This window comes from Sphaerodactylus townsendi, linkage group LG14 (assembly GCF_021028975.2).
Source record: "Sphaerodactylus townsendi isolate TG3544 linkage group LG14, MPM_Stown_v2.3, whole genome shotgun sequence".
NCBI classification, from domain to species: Eukaryota; Metazoa; Chordata; class Lepidosauria; order Squamata; family Sphaerodactylidae; genus Sphaerodactylus; species Sphaerodactylus townsendi.
The window spans coordinates 44,558,240-44,580,795 of NC_059438.1; the positions used below are offsets into that span (position 1 = coordinate 44,558,240).

The 22,556-nt window shown below is 42.7% G+C and overlaps 1 protein-coding gene across 2 annotated transcripts in view; it reads left to right on the forward strand.

Moving 5' to 3' along the window:
- MAJIN (membrane anchored junction protein) overlaps positions 1-22,556 on the forward strand; it is a 63,287-nt gene that overhangs the window by 20,195 nt on the left and 20,536 nt on the right. For both annotated transcript variants that reach the window (XM_048515223.1, XM_048515224.1), the window contains exons 2-3: positions 18,336-18,453; positions 21,924-21,969. In XM_048515223.1, the coding sequence (XP_048371180.1) occupies positions 18,336-18,453; positions 21,924-21,969 (164 nt within the window). The remainder of the gene's footprint in view (positions 1-18,335; positions 18,454-21,923; positions 21,970-22,556) is intronic.

The following is a 22,556-nucleotide window of genomic DNA, read 5'->3' on the forward strand; positions in this document are numbered from 1 at the left end:
GCGTTAGGCAAGGGGCGCATCTTTACTGGTGGACTTGAGAAGAGCACTACTGGGGTCAAATTGCTGAGGCTATGAACCTTGACTGCATTTAACACAAAGTTTGGACAGTTTGAATACTTAATAATGCCATTAGGGTTAAGTGAGTTTAAAGGCTTTTATGGCCCTTATCAGCAGAAACCCTCCGCGTTTGTGTACAAGGGTAGTGGTGTACTTAGATGACGTTTTAATTTATTCTACAAACCATGGAGGAGCATGAAGCATTAGTTCGAGAAGTATTGAAATATTAGCTCTCCTCTTTGCCAAACTTTCAAATGCTGTTTCCACCAAACCTCTATTGACTATTTGGGTTACGGATCGCCGAGGGCCTAAAAAATGGATCCTGCTAAAATTGATGCAGTCCTCAATGGCCTGCCCTACAACCGAAAAAAGAACTCAATCTTTTCTAGGTTTGCTAATTTCTATCGTGACTTTATACCCCAATTAAGCTGCTTGACTCTCCCACTCACAGACCTCTTCTACGCTAAGGGGTAAAGATCCACTGACTGCAGGCCCGGGGGCCCCCAGCACCTGGTCTGAAGAATGTCGAGGCGGCCTTTCAGCTTTAAAATCTGCTTTACTACCCGAACCTATGCGAAGCACCCTGACCCAGATCTTCCTTTTGGTTCCGCGTGGATACCTCGGACAAAGCGCTTGGGGCAGCCCTGTTGCAGAGAAATAAAGATGATAGGCTGGTTCGATGTGCTTATTTATCAAAGAAATTCTCCGGTGCTGAACTTAACTGGACTGTAGGGGATAAAACTGCGGCCATCAAAGTAGCACTCTCACTTGGCCACTGGCTGGAGGGCCTAAACACCTTTCAAGTTTGAAGTGGGATCAGAACTTGGCAGCCACTGCTCCGCACCCCCCCCCCCTCAAGATGTCCATGGCAACCGTTGGACGTTCTTTTCTCGTTTCTCTTTCCGCGGTCCGTTTTGGAAAACCAATAAACTGGCGGATCTTGCTTCCTTCTACCGGGGAGGGTGGAGCTACAACATTACGGGACATTCAGCGCTGTTCTCTCCCCTCCCAATTGGGGCTGGCTGTCACCGATCTCGGAACATCACGCTCCTCCTTTATCGCCCATTCCATTCCGTCTCTCATACCCTGCGGGCTGCGAGGCCGAGTGTCTCGAGCCGGTGACTTTAATTAGCGTTTGGAGAATGGCGTTTGGTAGGGGGATTGTTGAATGCGTGCCTCCCCTCGGTAAGCAGGTTCTCGAGGCCTGTCATGATGCCCTTCGGCTGGACGGCTTTCTAAAACTCTGCATTTGGCCCGCCCGTCCGGTTCTGGTGGCCGTAGCGTCTTTTAAGGACGTGAAGGCGTATATTAAAGGTTGCTCTGTTTGTTACGGCGTTCGGAAGAGCCCCATGGTCTGTTGAAACCTCTCCGGTGGCATCCAGCCCTGGGAAGTCATCTCCATGGATTTTATTACAGATTTACCTAGAAAGTCCTTAGCTTATACGGTCTTCGCGGGTGTTGGTGGACTTATTTTCTAAACAAGCCCATTTCATCCCATGTGCTTCCATCCCCTCCGCTCCTAAGTTAAGCGTCTGTTTCGACACAATGGCATGTGTACCGGGCTCTTACATCCGCCCCGTTAAGGTGGTCTCGACCTTTGACCCCCCTAATTCATTTCTTCTAAAGTTCTGGAAACTTTTCTAAAGGTTGTTAGGGGCGGCCCGGCGTTACCGCCTACTGCGTTCAAAGTGGCCCGGTGAGTCAGAAACGAAGAACAGAACCTCTAAACGAAAGTATTCACGCTTGTTACACCAACTACCACCAAGACAATTGGTCGCGAAGCTAATTCCGTTTGCAGAATACCGCCTATAATAATCAGCGGTTCATAGCAGTACAAAACCCCTTCGAAATTGTGTCCTGAGTGGCTTCCTTCCGCCGTTGTAACGCGAACTAATTACCTGCGGATGCATTGGATCTCGGAGTTTCAGCAGTGGGATTTCTATCTCTGGCCGAGGGGTGGAAAATGGTCCAGGACTGCCTTTACAACAGGCTAAAGACTCCCAAAAGCTGCAAGCGGATAAGCACCGCTTCGGATTTCCCTCTCGTGTAGGCGCCTGGGTATATTTTGTCTACCAAGAGTCTCAGAGACGTGCATAAATTTTTCAAAACTAGGCAAAGTAGATTAAGTAGGGACCTTTTCAGATTACTAAAGTGATTAATGATGTCACTGCCCGATTGGATTTGCCTAACTCTCTTAGTAATATCCATCCTGTCTTCCATTCCAGTTTACTCAAGGAGGCTCCCGTTTCCGATGCCTGTACTAATCCCGCCGGAGAGAGACCCCACCGACTATTATTGATGGCCACAAGCATTACGAAATTGACTGGCTTTCATGCATCCCTGGACTCTCAGCTTTAATCGCAAAGCGCTTACAATATTTAGTCTCTTGGGTGGGGTATTCCTCTGGGTATAATCAATGGGTTTATTCCGAAAATATTGACGCGCCCGCCCTCATTTCTGCTTTCCACCGCATGCTCGCTTCAAACCTGGGGAGGTCTTTTAAGGGAGGCAGAGTGTAAAGGATTCAATGGTGTTGATGAGCGGGTCAGCCGCCTGGCCTTGACTACATTCCACAGCCCGGGCGATGGGCCAGCTTCTCCGGCGGAGACCTTATCTCTGCGAGGGAGATGAGACCTCCGTTCCCATGGGAATCTGGGAGGGGGGATGGGATGGACAGAGTTATAACCTGTGCTTCTGGCGGGAGATCTTATTCCTGCCACTGCGTGTACGTGAGCTTTCTAGGATGTCTGAATAAACGGTCTTTTACACCCAAAAAGCCTTTTATTTCTGCTTCTATGGAATTCCTTACACAAACTGCACCAACCTTGGGGTGCATGATCAGGACAGTATTCCAAAGATACCCTGAAATTTTCATGCTGATTCCTTTAAAAATGCGCCCCCTGCAGGCACCCCAGGAATTTGCCCAAGATTCTGTGGTTTGCATTGAATTTTTTCAATTGCTTTCAATGGGGGAATTCCTGGGGTGCCTGCAGGGGTTGCATTTTTAAAGGTATCGGCACGAAACTTTCAGGGTGTCTTTAAGACACTGTTCTAATCATGCACCCCAAGTTTGGTGCAGTTTGGTTCAGGTGGCCCAAGTTATGGACCCTCAAAGATAGCCTCTACTGGCTCCCATGGAAACAATGGGTGATAATGGGCCACCTGTTTGGGGGTCCATAACTTGGGGCCCCCTGAATCAACCTGCACCAAACTTGGGGGACATCATCAGGACAGTGTCTTGAAGACACCCTGAAAGTTTCGTGCCGATACCTTTAAAAATGTTTATCTCACTGCTCCTGCACATGGAGGTTCAACCACCAAGAAATTGCCAAAAAATTGTTTTCTAGCTAGTGACACCAAACTTTCAGGGTGTCTTCAAGACACTGTCCTAATCAGAAATGCTTGGAGGCTGTCTTCCATTTTGTTTTAAATCTTTCTCTCTCTGACTTGCAGACTGCCTGCATATGGCCACATTCGTCCAAAGAAACCCCTTCCCCCAAACACACACACACAACCCCCTGTGCAATAACTTTATTATGACTTAGGGGTACCAGCCTCCAGGTGGGACCTGGAGATCCCTGGGAAGTGCAGCTGATCTCCAGACTCCAGAAAATGGGTGCTTTGGAGAGTAGCCTCGTACCCCTCTGAGGCCCCTGTCCTTCCCAGGTGCCATCCCCAAATCTCCAGAAGTTTCCCAGCTGGGATCTGGCAACTCTACCTTCTCTCCATCCCCCACTGATGGCCGCGGAGGGGGATGTGGCAACCCTATTTGGACCAAACTAATTACGGAAAAACTGCAAGCTTTCAGGCTCTCCAGAACGTTTATTCTGACTAGAGGTTGAAAGGGGCGATGGGGTGGGAAAAAGCAAAATAATAATGAGGCATCCCTTTAAAAACACAAAGTTGATCAAATGTTTCTCCGTCATCAAATGGCCTCTTTAAGGGCTGACAGATGAAGAAAAACTCTGGTAACTTGAGAAGCGGGAACAGGGGCCTGGAGTCTCCAGGAGGGGGCAGCCACCGTCCTCTCACAGCTCCAGCCAGGTTGCGCCTGTACTGTGACTGATGAACCACAAGGCCCCACTGTGCCAAGCAAACCGTGGTCAAGGAGCGGACCATCTGAGGCAGAAATGAAAAACTACTTTTAAAGCCACGAAGAACAGGAATGATATCTGCTCTCTTAAACCAAGCAACTTCAGCAGGAATATGGAGAGTCTGGTAATCACATTAACTGTATTGAATGATAAGATTTGTGAACAGAGGTACAGTGAGTAGAATTAATTATAAAAGGTGTGTATTTTGAAATCACATTAAAGAAATCATGTAGGGCTCAGGGTTATCCAAATATATATTTGTTATTATTGAAAACATTTATTAGCCACTTTTCTACCAATGATTTGTTTACATTATTTATAGTCTTCATTCTGTAAAGTTGTTTCGGTTAGCTAGAAGCTTGATTCAACCTTGGCACTACATTCCTGCTTCTGGGCGTCTTGCCCGGAACTATCGTTATCTCTTGCTTAGCCTTGTTGCGTGCTTGCTACTGTCCTGTGTGAACCTGCTCTTGGTGGGAATAGTAAGGTGGGAAAGAAGGGTTGTTTGGGTTGGGGTTTTCGCGGGAAAACGTCAGCCCGTAAAAAGCGGCTGCTTGGGAGAGTTCGCATTGTCTGTAGAAGATCATGATTGCCAGATCAATAAAGAACTATTAACGTTACTGTTGGCCCGGACTTTGCTGATTCCTTACACATTCCTCCCATGGACTTGAGATTGATGACACAGAGCGATTCAACACAGTCAGCAGGATGGGCCATTCAATAAACAGTGCAATAGGGTTAGTATTGTAAAACCAATCATTTCTGGGAAAGGTAACTGAAAGCACAGTTGCTGAGAACCTCCAGGTTTCCTTGGATGAGACAACAGCACTCCATCCATTCCAGTCCAGTTTCAGGTAGGAGTCGAGACTGAGGCAGCCCTCATAGACGGCCTCCAGCTTCAACTTGACGGGGCGGTTCAGCACAGCTGATATTATTAGATCTATTGGCAGAACTTGACAGAGTAGATTATTCAGCTCTGGTCAGTTGCCTGGCCTCAATGTGGGTGTGTGGCACGACCTTATCTCTTGCCTCATTGCCTCATTCCTCCCAGGACGCAGTCAGAGGGTAGCTACTGACCAGGTGGCCTCTGGGTTGTGGGTTGGCTGTTGTGTCTGATGTCATGGCCTCTAGTGGAGCTCATCAGGAGGTTTGGGGATCAGTGTCACCAGCATGCTGATGACACCCAGCTCTTCCTCTTGCTAGATCACTAGCCTGAGGCCACTCTCTTGGCCATGACCCAGTGCCTGGATGCTGTGATTGGGTGGTTGAGGCAGAACTGGCTGAAGTTAAATCCAGCTAAGACTGGAGTCTAAGGGGGATACCATATTCAGATCATTTTTTCTTTTTCATAATGAATAGACAGAATTTTGCTACCCATTTAGTAATATTCTCCTTATCTTGTAATAGTTTTTCACAACAAACTTTATCAGAACAATATGTCATTTTGTGTAGTAGATGTGACCGGCATTTTTTCCTTGCCTCCTCATAAAGGGGACACTTTAATAACATATGCTCTATAGTTTCTACAGAATTCAGAGAGCAAGAACATAACCTTGCAGCATAAGGTATCTTTTGATATTTCCCTTCTAAGACAGCAGAAGGTAAATGTGCACTTCTTGCAAGAGTAAAAGCTCTCCTTAGATCTTTATTATCCAGATAAGTTAAACAAGGAGCAGGGGCAGTGATATATTTCTGTGTATAACATAGAGGAAAATCTGAATATCTTGCCAGATCAGACTGTCATGATACATCTTTGATTCTTTGGGTAAGTTCACTTTTAAAATGATCTTTAGATCTTTGGATATGCGATTTTGAGCTAGCATACCCTGGTCTTTCCCCCTACTGTCAGCTACAGTTTTAAATTTAGATAATAGGAAATCATCGTTAGGGCCCATACGTGCGTTCATGTCCCCAGCTATTAGAATTTGAGCTTGGGGATGTTCTAAAGTAATTTGGAGTAAATAATTATCAAAATCCTGCCAGTTATTTTCAATAGCTGTTTTCTTACCCTTTGGGGGGAAATAGATATTAAATGTTATCAGACTACACTGATCCCACATAAGAAGTAGGGCCATAGCAAAATTAGAGAGTGGAGCTTTAGCCACAACTCTAACTTTCAGTGTAGTGGAAATTAATATTCCCAGTCCTCCCTTTAATCTCCCTGGTCCTTTCCCCGGGATTGCCTTGACATTAAAACCATAATATCCATCCAATTCATGTGGTCTGCACATATTCACCCTGTGTCAGGAGGCCTGTTATTATGGGGATTTTGGTATTGCTGCTTTCTGTATGCTGAGGGTGGAGGAATGGGTTAAATGCATTTCTAACTGACTTTCAACTGTCTTCTGTATGATGATATCCTGTACCAGGTGGTGGCCAAGGTCAGTTATCTTTACCTTATCTCTTTCACAGTTCCTTTTGGGCGCGCATTCCCAGGATGGGGGGTGCAGTCTGCTTTAACTACTGGGTTTTGCGCGGGCAAACCTCAGTTCTGGCATGACCAGAGAAGATCCTCAATTCTCAATAAACTACTGTACTTTTACATGAGTTTGTTTCAGTTTTTGGGATTCTGACACCCTGTTTTGGTTTCTGGGTCAAATTCAAGGTGCTAGGATTAACCTTTAAAGCCCTAAATGGTCTGGGACCACCATACCTTAAGATCTGCCTCTCCTGTTGCTACCCCCAGAGGTTCCTTTGGGCTGCTTCACATAGATCTCTGGTGGTCCCTGACCGCAGGTAGGTGGTTTGACTTTGACTAGCACAAGGGCTTTTTCTAGTGTGGCTCCATCATGGTGGAGTGCTCTGTCTGAAGGGGCTCATGCCCTGCAGAGCCTGTCCAGAAGAGTTGCTCCTCCAGGCATTCCATGGAGGCAGTCTTAGTGGACTGACTATCCGCTTTTTCGGCTGTCATGCCAGAGAGCAAGGATGTAGGTAAGGGTTTTTTCCCTCAGGTTCAACCCCCCATTACATGTACGAAGCTCTGCTACCACATTTGTGGGTTTTTTGTATTGCTAGTGTGTTTTTGGGCCCGCAGGGGGAGCAGTTTTTAGGCTAGAAGCACCAACATTTCAGGGATTTTTCTGGAGACTCTCCTGATGACACTACCCAGGTTTGGTGAGGTTTGGTTCAAAGGGAGTGCCCCATCCCCCATTGTTTCCAATGGGAGCTAATAGGAGATGGGGGCTACATCTTTGAGGGTCCATAACTTTGGACCCCCTGAGCAAAACTTCACCAAACCTGGATGCTATCAGAATAGTCTTCTTTGATACCACCCAGGTTCAGTGAAGTTTGGTTCAGGGGGTCCAAAGTTATGGACTCCCAAAGGGGGTGCCCCCATTGTTTCCAATGGGAGCTAATAGGAGATGGGGCTACACCTTTGAGGGTCCATAACTTTGGACCCCCTGAACCAAACTGCGCCAAACCTGGGTGGTATCACCAGGAGGGTCTCCTAAAGATACCCTGAAAGTTTGGTACTGCTAGCTTAACAATTGCACCCCTGACAGCAGGTACCCCCCAAATTTCCCCAGATTCTTCTTTTAAATCCACCCCCTTCGGCATGGATTTAAAGGGAGAATCTGAGGTCCCCAGTTTAATCATTGAAAATGATTCTGTTTCAGAGTGGGGGATAATCCATTTGTATTTATGTTATCAACCACCCTGAGCCTCAATTACCAGGGAGGAGGTAGGATAAGAATCAATCAATCAAAACAGCACAAAAGCAAAATTTAAGTGTTACCCTGACCCATTAAACAATATGAAAATTCCATAGTAGGATCCTAGTTTCCACAAGCTATCCACAGTAGCATAGCCCCTAGTAATTATTCTAAGCAACCATGTGAATAATTTGTTATAGTACAAGTCTGTTGCCTATGTAGAAAAGCCCTCTGGAATAATTCAGTTTTTTCTAGTTTGCAGAAAGCTGGGAGAGTGGGAGGCTGAGTGGGAGGCTTCCTGAACCGTTCTGCGTGGTAAGGGCCACAGTGAAGAAGGCATGTTGTTGATTTTGCCTGTTTCCAGGTTGGCACCTTCATTTTAAGGGGAGGGTAACCTCATCCAAGTCCGGAGAGTTCCAGGCCTTCTTTGCTTACTAACCCAGAGAACTTCAGTCTTATTAGATAACAAGTACTTTATCCTTATCAGGCAGAGCAATGTTCAGTCCACATAGAAAGTCAAACAACAAACTACGAATCCAGTTCCTTCATGTTCTTGGCAGTTTTTGTATGATGGATTGATTTGTCCATGACAGGATGGTCCTCTATTAATTAATCCTATTCCTTGCATCACTGCACACCCACCCTAGTCTGACTGGGATATAAAGGCTCAGGGATTTCCATGCCTACTTGTATCTGACTAGAAGAACTTTGAGTCTCAGAAGTTTCTGCTCTGCAAGTCTCTTGTGGATTTGAATCTTCCTCTTCTACTACAGACCAACATGACTTCCCACCTAAAACTCTATTAATCTGTGTTGTGATGCAATTGTGTGGTCTGTTTGACTTCTTTAATGAATGGTGAATTCCTTTACAGTGTTTGTTGGACATCCTAATAGGCCTTCCTCTAGTAAAATTTTTAAAAAATATACGCCATAAATTTATTCAAACTAAAAATGCAGCATTTCTGACCAAGCTTTAAAACACACGCAACTGGAAGATCCCCTTTCAATACTGGAATAGATTAGGGCCATCAAGAATCATTTTTCAGATCACTTTTATACCTCAGTAATATCTCAGTAAACAGGGACAGAGTGCACTGTAGTTCTGTGGGGGTGAGGAGGAGGATATCCACATCCAGGACCTGCAACACTAGTTCTTGTCAGCTGAACTGATTTCGTAGCGCCTGAATTTAGCACCATTTATCGCTGCCCGCTCTCTTGTCTCATGATTGATGTCTACTTTATTACATTGCTTAAGTGGATACGAGACATATTGAGAAATAGTGGAAAGGGGTTGTCTATCCAGTGACGTCAAAGGAATGTGCAATGCAGATACAATGGTTATTTGTTTACAAAAAGCTGACCTTATAATAATTAAAACTAATCATTCTAATTCCCAGCAACTGTGTATTAATTTGTTCAAGGGGAATACAATAGCCATTATATCAGCAAGGTGGACTGTTGTGTCCCTTCATCCCAGGTGAAGTGGGAGTGCCAGGTTTTTACCTGGTTTTTAAATGAATATGTTGTACTTTATACAAATGGACTAGTGTAGGTTTCTGAGAATGAAAGGTAGAAAGGAAATGACACTCCTTCAGGGATCCATGTTGTCTGGACCTGATGTGGCAACTGGTAGCATTGGCAAATTTCCAATATCATCCGAGGCAAAGTTGTATCTTTCTATGTGTTTTGAAGTCAGTAGTTTAGAAAGGCATAATTCTGCGTAGGGTATCACTGTTCCTAACTCCAACTCCCTTCCTGTTTTCTCCCCATATTTCGTTTTCTGTTAGGCCAGTATTTTTGCATTATTTTAAACAAAACTATTGTTTCCTGCTTTCAAAACAGCTCAACGACAATGATCACAAGGAGGGTGTAAAATAAATAGTCATATTTGGGAGATCGTATGATCTCTGTTCCTGAATGTCTTCTCTCATACCTTGAGCAAGCAGGGTATGATTTTTTTCATCAGATTCAGAGGTCTGTCGGAACGTCTTTGTTCCCCTAGACCAGAGGTCTGCAACCTGCGGCTCCAAAGCCGCATGCGGCTTTGTCCTTGTACTGCGGTTCCGTGCAGTTTGGGTCCTCTCAGTCTCCTTTGGAGAGTCGCCCTAAGGGTTAATGGGAAAGAGTCCCAGTTCCTAGAGAGGTACAGCCCGAGACAGCTATCCCAAACCACTTCCGGCTTCCCTGTCCTAGCTGCCTGGTTGGCTGATGCCAGCGATGACGGCGTGGGGCGTGGGTGGAACATCACTGGTGGATCCTCTTGAACAGGTGAGCGGCGAAGAGTGGGAAACGGGAGGGAGTTGCAGGAGCGCAGATTTTCAGCGCAATCCTAACCTCAGTTCACCCCCTTGAATAGGGGTCAGGGGTCGCCCCTGCTTTGGGTGGCCTCATTTCCCTCCCCCGGGTCCTTCTTGGGGGATGGGACCACATGGGGGACCCCAATAGCACCACCTTGGGTTGCAGACCCCCCAGCAGCCCCGCTGAGCTCCAGGGGCTTTCCTGGCAGATGGCAGCCTGGCTGAATCCAGGTGAGAAATACGATGTCAGGTTTTAGTTATTACCTGCAGCCCTGCAAGGTTGCACTTTTTGGGGCTGTTTGATGGGGAGGCGGGGTGGGTGGGAATAGTTTGCTTCTGCATTGCCGGGGGGGGCAGGAGCGCATGGGGAAAGCCTTGCACATGGATCTTGGAAGGTTTACTTCAGAGTAAGCCAGTGGAGGGTAAGCCTGTTGATCGTGGAAGGGAGGTAGGTTGGGATCATCCTCAGCCATGGTTGTTGCGGGTTGCCAACCCCTGACGGGCAAATCCCAGGACATTTGGGGGTAGATTCTCAGAAACTGTTGCTTTTGGGACAAGGGCAGGGGCCATGCTCAGTGAGGAATACGGCTGTCGAGTCCACCCTCCATGGCAGACATTTTCTCGGGGGGGGGGAGAAGTTTCACCCCCCTGGAAGTTGACAACCCCATTAAAGGCACCAATTTTGATCCACCATCCAAGTGGAATTTGAGGGGGTTATTATTTTTTAAGAGTTCAAAATGTTCAAAATGTGTTCTTTACATAAATAAAATATAATTTTCTCTGTAGCACTTCATGTATTTCATAAGCAACACACTATAATTTTTATACAAAGGGTAAAGATAAAAAATATATACAGTGTTATCTTCATTTTAAATGTCAAAAAGTATTTGCGGCTCCAAGTGTTTTCTTTTCTGTGAAAAATGGGTCCAAATGGCTCCTTGGGTGTTAAAGGTTGCTGACCCCTGCCCTAGACCAAGACAAGTGGTGTTTATATAAAATCCCATGTCTGAACAAGTAGATGGATTTTTCATAACTGTCTCGTAATTCCAAAACCTTCCCATAAACTTCCAGTTATCTCAACATTTATTAGTTTACTTTTTGGGGGTTTTGGTTCATGATGCTACAGTGGCAGCAAAGAAATTATGTTCCTAGACATTAATTGCAATCTTTTTAATTCAGACATCTTATTTATTGTATGGTGCCTTTCCTTAGGTTGCAGGCAGGACTTTTATACCATTCTTTCTTCACAATAATATTAATTTACAAAGAGAATCACCAGTATTCTTGTTGATAGGTTGAATCTCAACATTTGTACTAACTTCATATGCTGCTGAGCTGATGTAGTTTTCCACTGTGTTGAAGGCCAGCATTTGTAAATCATGTAGTGCAAACAGTCCTCATTTGCTTTGTGCTCTGCAGATATTTGTCATCTTGGCTGTGATATCAAGAATTGAAACCAATGATAATGCAAGGTTAGGTGAGGTAGCTAGTAAATTGAAGATTGATCAATATACAGTAGCCTGATGGCTTACATATGGATCACAACATGACTTGTTAAGCAGTGCATATCTCCATAACCAAGCCATTCTTTTAAAATCTATAAATAATCACCTCCAGGGGCCAATTTAGTTTCCCATTTGTATTAATGTTCCACACACGGGCAAGCTGTTGTAATGTTGCTTTTTGAAAAGCAGAATAGCCTGAAAGACAAGAACTTTTTTGGGGGGGGGGGGGGTCACTCACTGCAGCTGCTGCCGCCCAGTGCAGAAGCAACAGGTGACTCTTCTAGCAATCAAGAAAAACCCACATATAAACATGAAATCCTCACAATACTGTAGTAGTGAAAGCACATTTATTTGGGTGGGAGTTGAACGGTAGACAGTGTTGCAGCTGAAGCATTGATTCAAGCAGGTGTTTTTCTGCCTTTGCGCCAAAATATGGGTGTGAGATCTAGGCTTGCCAGTCTCCAGGTTGGGCCTGGAGATCTCCCATAATTACAGGTACAACTGATCTCCAGGTGACAGAGATGAGTTTCTGCTGGAGAAAATGGCTGCTTTGGAGGGTTGGCTCTGGGGCATGCACCCTGCTGAGATCCCTTCCCTCTCCAGGCTGCACCCCCAGATCTTCAGAAACTTCCCAACCTGGAGTTGGCAATCCTATGAGGGTCTGATCAGGAGCAGCCCAATAAGATAGGTGTTCCAAGCAGCTGATCGGCTTGCCAGGACCGAAGAGGCGCCAAGCACAAAATCCTGAAGAGAAATTCCAAAAGAAAAATGAAAATTGATGCCAAGGACATAATGATACTTAAGAAAATCCCAACTTGGATACTAAATAGAAGAAAGAACTATAGCTTCCTGACAAACTTCCTAAAGGATAAAGACATTTTCGGGTGGGAAGATGTGGAAGGCTTACAACTCAAATACAAAGCAAAATTTTATAGACTTTTATAATTTTATAGAATTTTATAAATCTATCCCCCAGGCACAATCCTTCTTTGAAAAAATTAAGAAATATTTTGAAACACAATATTAAGTGTGGTGTAACAAGTACGTTTTAGGGTTTTTCCCCATATAATTTTGCTAATATGACTATTAAACTTATTTCCTGGAATGTTAACGGACTTAATTCTCCAGCAAAAAGAAGAAAAATTTTCCACTATTAGGGCAAAAAAGCCTTTGACGTATGTCTGCAAGAGACATATATACAAAACGAGGATATTAAGTTAATTTTAAACCAAAAATTGGGAGTATGTTTTGTTTCCACAATTGAAAAGAAAAAGAAAAAAGGAGTTGCTTTATTTATAAAAGAACAATATAAACCAAAATTATTATTTAAGGATGCAAAGGGGAGTTTTTTGGGAGTGGAATTAAATTGGGCTAACCAAAAAGTATTATTGATAGGAGTGTACAGGCCAAATGAAAATAAAGGGAACTTTTATGAATCAATTCTGGAAAAAATCAAGGAATATTAATTTAATAGTATATGTTTAATGGGAGATCTAAATGGGGTGGTCTCAATTTCCTTGGAAAAATGTACACAAAAGGATAAAAAAATTATAGGAGGTAAACTACTGAAATCCTTCTTCAAGTTAACAGATTTTTTAGAATTAAAGGATGTGTGGAGGTTACTTAATGGTAACAGTAAAGAATATATCTTCCATGCGAAGCATTACAATACCTTTTCCAAAATTGACATGATTTGGGCTACCAAAGATTTATGCCTGAGAACGGAAGACATTAGACTAGAACCAAAAATCTTTTCACACCATAAACCTATAATATGGTCTTTGAAAACACCATTTAAAAGAGGAGTATGGAAAATAAATAACTATTTGTTGAAAAAAGAAAAGGTCTTGGAAAGACCTAGAATAGAATCAAAGGAATTATTTGAAATTAATAAAACTCAGTGTAGGAATAAATACCACATGGGACACATATAAAGCCTTCTTGAGAAGCTTAATGATTACAGAAAATATCAGATGGAAAAAAGAAAGGGATAGATTGGAGTTAGAAATTAAGGGGAAAATATCAGAAATAGAAAAATAGTTATTACCAAAACCCAAAATTAAAAATTCGTTGCAAGAACTAAACAAAGCGCAAAACCAATTAACCATGATATATGTTTTAGATATGGAAAAAAGATCAGAATAGCCAAATTAAACAACTATGAACAAGCAAATAAATGCGAGAAATGGATGGTGTGGAGAATTAGACAACAAATTCAAAGTAGGAAAATAGAATTAATAACTAGAGAGGGGAAGGATTATACAAAACAAAAGGACATACTAAATCAATTTGTAGAATTTTATAGAAAACTCTGCTTTTAGGAGGAAAAGGGAAATATTGCTATGAGAAGATTAAGTAGTGAACAAAATAAGAAATAAGTAGTGAACAAAAAGAAATATTGAATCAAGATATAACCTTAGAAGAAATACAAAAACAATTAAAAAATCTAAAACAGCCAAATCACCAGTGCCGGATGGCATTCCTAACAAATTTTACAAAACATTCAGTGAAAAAATGGCACCAATTATATTACAGGCGATGAATAATATTAAAAAAACAGAATTTATGCTGGATTCTTGGAAAGAAGCCATCATTACAGTTATCAAAAAAGAAGGAAACGATTTATCTAACGTTAAAAATTTCCACCCTATTTCTTTGCTAAACTGTGATTATAAAATAATGCAACAATTTTAGCTGAAAGATTAAAACTCTTAACTAAATAAGTAAAAAAAACAACGGTTTTTGCCCAGTAGATGTATCAGATTAATCCTAAATATGATTGAATTTCTTCATAAAAAGATAAACCAACAAGCAGCAATGATTTTTATGGACCTAGAGAAAACATTTGACAATTTAAATTGGGATTATATGAAAGAGACATTAAAAAAATAAATAGTGGAGAAAATTTTCAAAAATGGATTGATGTAATTTACCAAAACCAAACTGCAAAAATTAAAATTAATGGTGAATTATCAGACTCATTTAATATCTCAAAAGGAACAAGAAAGGGTTGTCCTCTCCCCCCCCACTCTTTATTTTATCACTTGAACCATTCATATTAAATATAAAAGGAAATAACAAAATTAAAGGAATAAAAGGAATAAAAGAAAAAAATTGAGTATAAAATTAGGGCCTTCGCTGATGACCTGGTTATTTTTCTTGACCCAACAAGAACATCAATGGACACTTTGAAACAAGAGATAAAGAACTATAGTGAGATGTCTGGACTAAAAATTAATGAAAACAAGACAAAAATATTAGCTTTCAATATAAATCAAAATAAAAAAGGAAAAACTGAAGAAACCCTAAAGTTTAAATTAGTGAAAAAAGTTAAATATTTATAGATTTTCCTAACAAACTTTTATATTTTACTATTTGAAAATAACTATGAAATAAAATGGAAAAGATAAAAGAAAACCTGTATAAATGGTCTAAACTGAACTTATCACTATTGGGCAAAATTGCGTTGGTCAAAATGACAGTTTTAGCCAAAATCAATTTTCTTTTCCAAAACCTACCCATTGTAACCTTGAATAAGTTTTTTAGTGAGTGTAGGAAAGATTTAAGTAAATTTATTTGGGGAAAAGGGCGAACAAGAATTAGTTATGACACCAAAAGGGGTGGACTGGGTTTACCAAATTTTGAATTTTATCACAATTATCACAATTTATCACAATTAATCACAATTAGAATTTTATCACAAATTTAGAATTTTATCACAATTTTATCACATGCGATGACATCAAAAGGGGTGGACTGGGTTTACCAAATTTCGAATTTTATCACAAGGCTGTGGGCCTACTTTGGTTTAGGGAATGGTTGACACTAGAAGATAGAGAATTGCTTAATTTAGAGCAGTGGTTCTCAACCTGGGGGTCAAGACCCCTTTGGGGGTCGAACAACCCTTTCACAGGGGTCGCCTAAGACTCTCTGCATCAGTGTTCTCCATCTGTAAAATGGATAAATATTAGATTTGGGGGTCACCACAACATGAGGAACTGTATTAAAAGGTCGCCGCATTAGGAAGGTTGAGAACCACTGATTTAGAGGGATCTGATTTATTTTTGGATGGCACTTTTATATTTGGTATGCACAAGTTAAGGAATCTAGGGTATTTATGGATCACGTGATAAGGAAATCTGTTTTTAAGATATGGGAAGATTACAAAAGGAAAAATATTAAACTAACACCAGGTTGGCTTTCACCGCAAGAAGCTATTAAAATGAGGTTTGAAGATAATAATGACTGGATTAGATATAATAATTTGATTATAAGAAGAGGGGGCGAATATAGAATGAAAGACAAGATATCATAATAAATGGTAAAGAATGCCAGTGGTTCCAATACCAGCAGTTGATGGAAAAAATTAAAATTGAAAAAATGAAAGGTTTTGAACTAGAAGAATCCTTTTTGATGAAAACACTAAAAAAGGACAAATGAGGAATTGTTAGTAAATTGTATAAACATATCTTAGATGAACTGGTAGACGAACAAATCAAACCTTGTATGACTAGATGGTCTCAGGACTTGAATAGAGAAATCAATCTGGAAACATGGGAAGGAGTCTGGATAAGGAAACTAAAATTCACAAACGCAGTAAGCTTAAAAGAAAATTATTACAAAATGCTACACAGGGGGTACTTATATCCAAGCAAGCTAGCCAAAATATATAAAAACAATTCGGATCGATGCTGGAAGTGTCAAACCCAGATTGGTTCCTTTATTCACCTTTGGTGGCGATGTAAAGCTAGCCAAGAATTCTGGCTCAATGTATATAGTACTATGAAAGAAATCTTGGGTATAGAATTTATGCTTAAACGAGAAATGTTCTTATTAAATATAACCAAGTTTAAGATAAAAAAGAAAGCTGAAAATCTACTTTTCTATATGAGAGCGGCAACAAGGATACAATTCGCCAAAAAATTGAAGACATCCTCAATTCCCTCTAAGGAGGATTGGCTGATTCAACTAATCGAATTTGCTGCTTATGACAAACTATAAAGTCTACTAAAATATAATTTGATAGAAAATTTCCTAGATATATGGCAACCAATAGTTAAATTTCTGTGAACAAAAGAAGAATATAAGAAATTGTCTTTGTATCTGCAATGTTGATAAGTTTATATTGATTGTAATCAAGTTGACAAGGCGTGTACATACACTATCAAAGCTAAGAGGAAGTTACTAATCATCCTTCCTTCCTTCCTTCCTTCCTTCCTTCCTTCCTTCCTTCCTTCCTTCCTTCCTTCCTTCCTTCCTTCCTTCCTTCCTTCCTTCCTCCCTCCCTCCCTCCCTCCCTCCCTTCCTTCCTTCCTTTTCTTTCTTTTTCTTAACTCTCCCTCTCAACTATTTCTTCTCTCTGTCTCTCTGTCTCTCTGTATATATAGATGCTCAACACTTTGTACGTGCTCAGAGGCAGCCTTACCAGTGTACCCAGGGACTGGTTGCTGAGAGGCTGGGTTTTATGTCTTGGGGTGGTGGCAAGAAAGGGAAACACAATTTTGTATGCAGCCACACACACAACGTGTGTGTGTGACTGTGAGATATGAATATATTATTTCTTATAAACAAAGTATCAAATACTGTATTTTAATTTCTTTTTTAGTAAATGTGGGAAAGGTGTATCACCTGGGCCGGATTGCTTTATTTAGAACTAGCAGTAAAGCCCATTTTTAAATTAAAATAAACTGGGCTCTAAATAGGGGGTGGGGGACTGATTGGATTGGTGGGAGGGCCGCCCTCCTTCTCCCACCTCCCCGCCACATCCCCCCCACTTCCCTTTTGCTTTTTCTGCCGATTAAGTCTTTGCTTTGGCCCTTGGTGCGGGGAGGGTGGAGGGGGAATGGGGAGGGTGCTGGCTAGGCTGGCAGGAAAGGTGGCTTCTTGCCATGGCCCTGCCAGGCGGGCTTGGCTTTTTGGGTGGAGGGGGAGAGCGGGCAGCCTGGATTTTTGTTTGGGACAGGTGGAGGGAGGCTTCTGCTAAGCCCTGAGGGGCATTGGCTAACTATGTGGGTGTCCTGCAGCACCTGGCTTGGTCGTTGTTGGGGTGGGAGAGGGGGAAGGGGCAGAGGCTCTCTCAGGCTGTGTGCATGTCCTGCCAGGGCTGGTTCAGTCTTTGGGGGGTGAGAGAGGGCATGTGAGGATTGGGGAGGTGAGCTCCAGGCCCGCCAAGAAGGGTGGCTTGGTTCCCATACCCCACCAGTCCCAGCAACCTGGCACTGCTCCAGGGCACTGGGTGGCTGGTTGGGGCCTAGGAGAGGGTGGGCGAGGGACTGGGGAAGGTTGGGTTGGTTCAGTGAGGCAGCGCATGGCAATGCAGTGCTGCCTTGTTGACCTGCTCCTGGGTGGGGGGAAGGCGGGCGGGGGCTTGGGTGGAATGTCAGGAGGACGACCTTTCCACCAGTGGGTGGAGTGAGTCCTCCATGCTGATTGGTGGTGGTGGTGGTGGTGGGGATTCTTCATCGTGACATTCCACCCCTTAGTTTATTATGTATAAGGATTATTTTAATTTTCCAGGTTTTAAATCAGACTAATGAATTCATTTGTATTAATCATAATCTTTAAATTTGCTTTCTGAGCTCATAAAACAACAGTGTGTACAAAGATTTTCCCAGACAGATTTTAAAAACTGGAACTCTCAGCGTCTTTTTTGACTTTGCTCCATGATGGAATGCAAGTTAGATATGACATGTTTTGGAATAATGTTTTATCTCATTCTGTTCTTAACTAGGTTGGAATTCTGAACAAACATCTTTAAACCGTTTTACATATCCAGTACCTGAGACAAGATTTTTTCATGCTGGACTGAACATTTATAAATTTAAAATCAAATATGGCAACACTGTTAGGTAAGCATGACCATAGAAAAGTTGTTACTGTGGGTAGTATATAGGTCATAGGAACAGAAAAGAAGAATTCGTGATTTCGAAGAACTAAGCTGCCAGACTCAGACAATGTATTTTATGGGAGCAAATATTTAAGGGCCAGGGTAGCTATGGTCACATTCCCATGGTCACATGTGTGAGAAATAGCCATCGTAGTGAGAGAATACAGATCTAAGGAAATAAAAGGAAAGCATATATCTGTATTCCTTTCAGATGAAGTCAACACATTTCCCTGGTCATGTCTTCTGGGTGAAGCGTTTGAACCCAGAACAAAAGAAGAGTTCACCTTTTAACCCTTCTGTCTGCTTAGGACAGTGATGGTGAACCTTTTCGAGACCGAGTGCCCAAACTGCAACCCAAAACCCACTTATTTATCGCAAAGTGCCAACATGGCAATTCAACCTGAATACTGAGGTTTTAGTTTAGAAAAAACGGTTGGCTCCGAGGTGCGTGTTACTCGGGAGTAAGCTTGGTAGTAGTCAGTGGCTTTGCTTTGAAGCAACTGTGCAACACTTCGAATGGGTGAATCACGACCCTAGGAGGGTTTACTCAGAAGCAAGCCCCATTGCCAGCAACCGAGCTTACTCCCAGGTAAAGGATCACGCTTTAGTTCTTCTCATGAAAATCAGTAGGGTTTAACAGCGCTTAACAGGGTTACCTACACTGCTTCCCCAAAACTAGGTCTTAGGTTTAGTGCTAATAATCTCCCTGAAATAATTGCACTGTTATCACATGAAGAGCCCTGTGCACACGTGCCCACAGAGAGTGCCACCTCTGGCACCCGTGCCATAGGTTCGCCACCACTGGCTCCCTGTCCATGCTGACTAAAAGATTGGTCTCTGAGCTTTCAACTTTGTTTTCTTCCTTTATACCTCACCTTTCTCCCCTGTGGGAACTGAAAACGGCTTATCTCTTGGGTGCTGTGTGGTTTCCGGGCTGTATGGCTGTGTTCTAGCAGCATTCTCTCCTGACGTTTCGCCTGCATCTGTGGCTGGCATCTTCAGAGGCTTATCTCTTCTCCCTGTTATCCTCATAGCAGCTGAGAGAGTGTGTGGCCATCCCAAGGTCATGCAAAAAGTTTCTATGGCACAGTAAGGATTCAAACCGGTGTCAACCAGGGCCTGGTCCAGTATTCTAACCACTTCACTGTGCTGACCGTGGTTCACATTTCATCTTTTCTGTGAATACGTTTTCACATTTGTTTATTTGTTTATTTATTTCTGTTATTTCGAGACAGGTTTCTGTGCAGTTCAAAGCATTTTACTGGGTTCCACCCATGGTATTTGGTCGATGGTGCTTCGTGCTCTTGGGTTGGCTCCAAGAGAAGTGGGAACCTCAGTAAAGCACCTGAGTGACCACTCCTCCCAGTCTCCCATTTCTGAGATCTGCTCAGCATGCCACCTGGATGTCCTCTTCAGACAGCTGCCACTCTTTAGCCATGGGATCTCCTTCCAGCACAGAACTGCTGAAACTTCCTTTGGAAGGAACTACAAGACCTTCCACACTCAGGGCTATGTGGGGAAAATGTGGCAAAATTCAGTGACTTTGGTTACCTGCTCCTAATCTAATGAAATAGGGTGTGCCATGAATCTAAAATAAATAAATGAACACATTTGCTTAAGATAATGTTTGTTAGTGTCTTCATAGAAATAAACACAACATTTAAATGTGACAGATAACAGAAAAGTAATTTAGTTCTCTGCTCTGGGCCACTTGTGGGAAAGAGAGATTTTTTCAAAATCATACAGTTCCCTAGGATGTTTCAGCTGAATGTATAAATGCCAGTGGGGTGCCCTCTAGCATGAAAGACTTCTAGATTTGGGTCTCTGTGCCAAATATAGTGAGCAAAGGTGGTTTGCTGTAATACTGTTCCTTCAGCTCTGAGCAAAGTGCCCCTGGAGGTCTTGCTGGCAGACGTGCGTCCTCTTGGTTAGCTTCCATTCATTGCAGTCTGACTTCCTGGTGGGTTAAGCCCTCGGTGTGCAGCTTTGAACTGAAGCCTTTGGGAGTAACCAGGACCCTTCTTTGGGGGCCGTTGCCACCTGAGGCTGGACAGTGCCCAGTTCTGCTTTGATCCTGGCATGTCTTCCGGCTGGGACAGGGGATCCTTTCCCCTTTTGCCCCTCTTTGACTCTGCTGTCTGCTCACTGCTTTAGGCCCCTTCCGCACACACAAAATAATGCGTTTTCAAACCACTTTCACAACTGTTTGCAAGTGGATTTTGCCATTCCGCACAGCTTCAAAGAGCACTGAAAGCAGTTTGAAAGTGCATTATTCTGCATGTGCGGAATGAGCCCAAGTTTCATTTCCCAGGCAAAGCCTGATCTGTTCATTAGACATCTGCCGCCTTTTTCACTCCAAGGTGCTGGAGAGTGTGGGTTGTTTTGACCTAGTGACGACCCTTCCCATGCGATTGAAGGGGAACTGTCCCCCTACCCCTCCTGCTTGGGAACTGGTGGCAAGAGGTGGTGGTAGGAGACGTGGAAGTGGAGCTGGGGGGGGTGTTTAATGGGAGCTGTTTTGGTGCTTAAACTTTTGTTCTGGCAATTGAATGCCTTTTCCTGATGCTGTTTTCAGTAAAAGAAATCATCTGAATATAGAGTCTTGTTACTGGACAATCCAGGGGCACGACAGACTGACAACTAAAAAAGGGTCTTCCCAGCTGTGGCACCAATATTATGAAATTCTCTCCCTGGGCAGATTTGTCTGTCCCCCTCAATTATTGTCCTCCGCCAGAGAGTAAAGCAACAATGAATATCCCATCACCAGTGGCATAACATATTTTAAACAAATAATTATTGAATGCCATCTAGTAGCAGCATATCAAACAGTGTGCTTATTTGTATATGCTGGTCTCTGACTGTAATTGAAATAAATAAATAGAATGCCATCTAGTGCAAGTCAAGATGGATATTGATTTTTAAATGCTTAGCAATATTATACCAATATAGCTGGCAATATTATTTGATTGCTATCGATATTTTACGTTTGCCAGTTGAGCTTTTCAGCTGAAGAAATGTGTTTTAGTCACTGTGTGTCTTATGTGTATTTTATAAGTATTACTGTGTCATCCTGTATATGCCAATAAAGGCTTTGCTTACCTTAGAATGCCATCTAGTAATAAATAGTGCATCTTACTAATTACTTCTGTTTATAATTAGAGTCCAGCACAAGCCATTTTCAGATTTGAGAAAAGGACAGTAGCTAAAATGGAGCTTCCCAGTTTAGAGGCAATGTACCTCTGAGTACCAAATGCTGTGATCAACTGAGTGGTGTAGCTATCTTTATTGGAGCCCTGTGTGTGGACTTCCGAGGGGCATTTGATCGTAGAAGAAAATGTGGTAGACTGTGGCCTGGATTCTGTATTGTAGTGCTTTGGAGTGCGCATTTGCCCTTCATTTCTGAAGCTAATCCCTGGTATGTTTGTTTTGCAGTACTAATGTTGGCCTTCATGAGAACATTATCAATGAAGAACTAGAGGTGAGATATCCAGTTCTGAGATATTTGTATCAGAAATCTTAGTGTGGCAAATGTGAAAATTAGCTGTGATCCTCCATGCTTTGGGAAAGCAGTAGAAGGTTTTGATTTTACTTCATAGTTTTACTTCATACCACACATAATTGGGAAGGATAACTGCAAAAACATCTTGAGTTGCACAGGAGACAGGGTGGCATTTTTAAGTAAACGATGGTGATCTTGCTGTTGAATTCCCTGCACCCTGTTTCTGTTGGCAGAGTCACGGTGGCAGCAGTTAGTGTGACCAAACTCCAGTTGCTCCACCATTTGAATTAAATGGGGATTGGTGCACACAGTACAGCCCAATGGAAATTACACTGAAGACGGCTCACAGCAACTTTCGATTGACATCTTGTTATACATATAACACGTGTCCACAGTGGCGTTCCTGCCTAGGGACAGGGGGTACCCTTTGTCCCCGGGCGCCCCCCATTTGGTCACGTGGGGGGGCACCAACATTTCTCTAGGAAGTCAGTTTGTGCGTAGTGTTTTTTAAAAAAATTTTAAAGTGTTTTTTTCACTCGCTCCGGCTCGCGAGGTGGGGCACATTT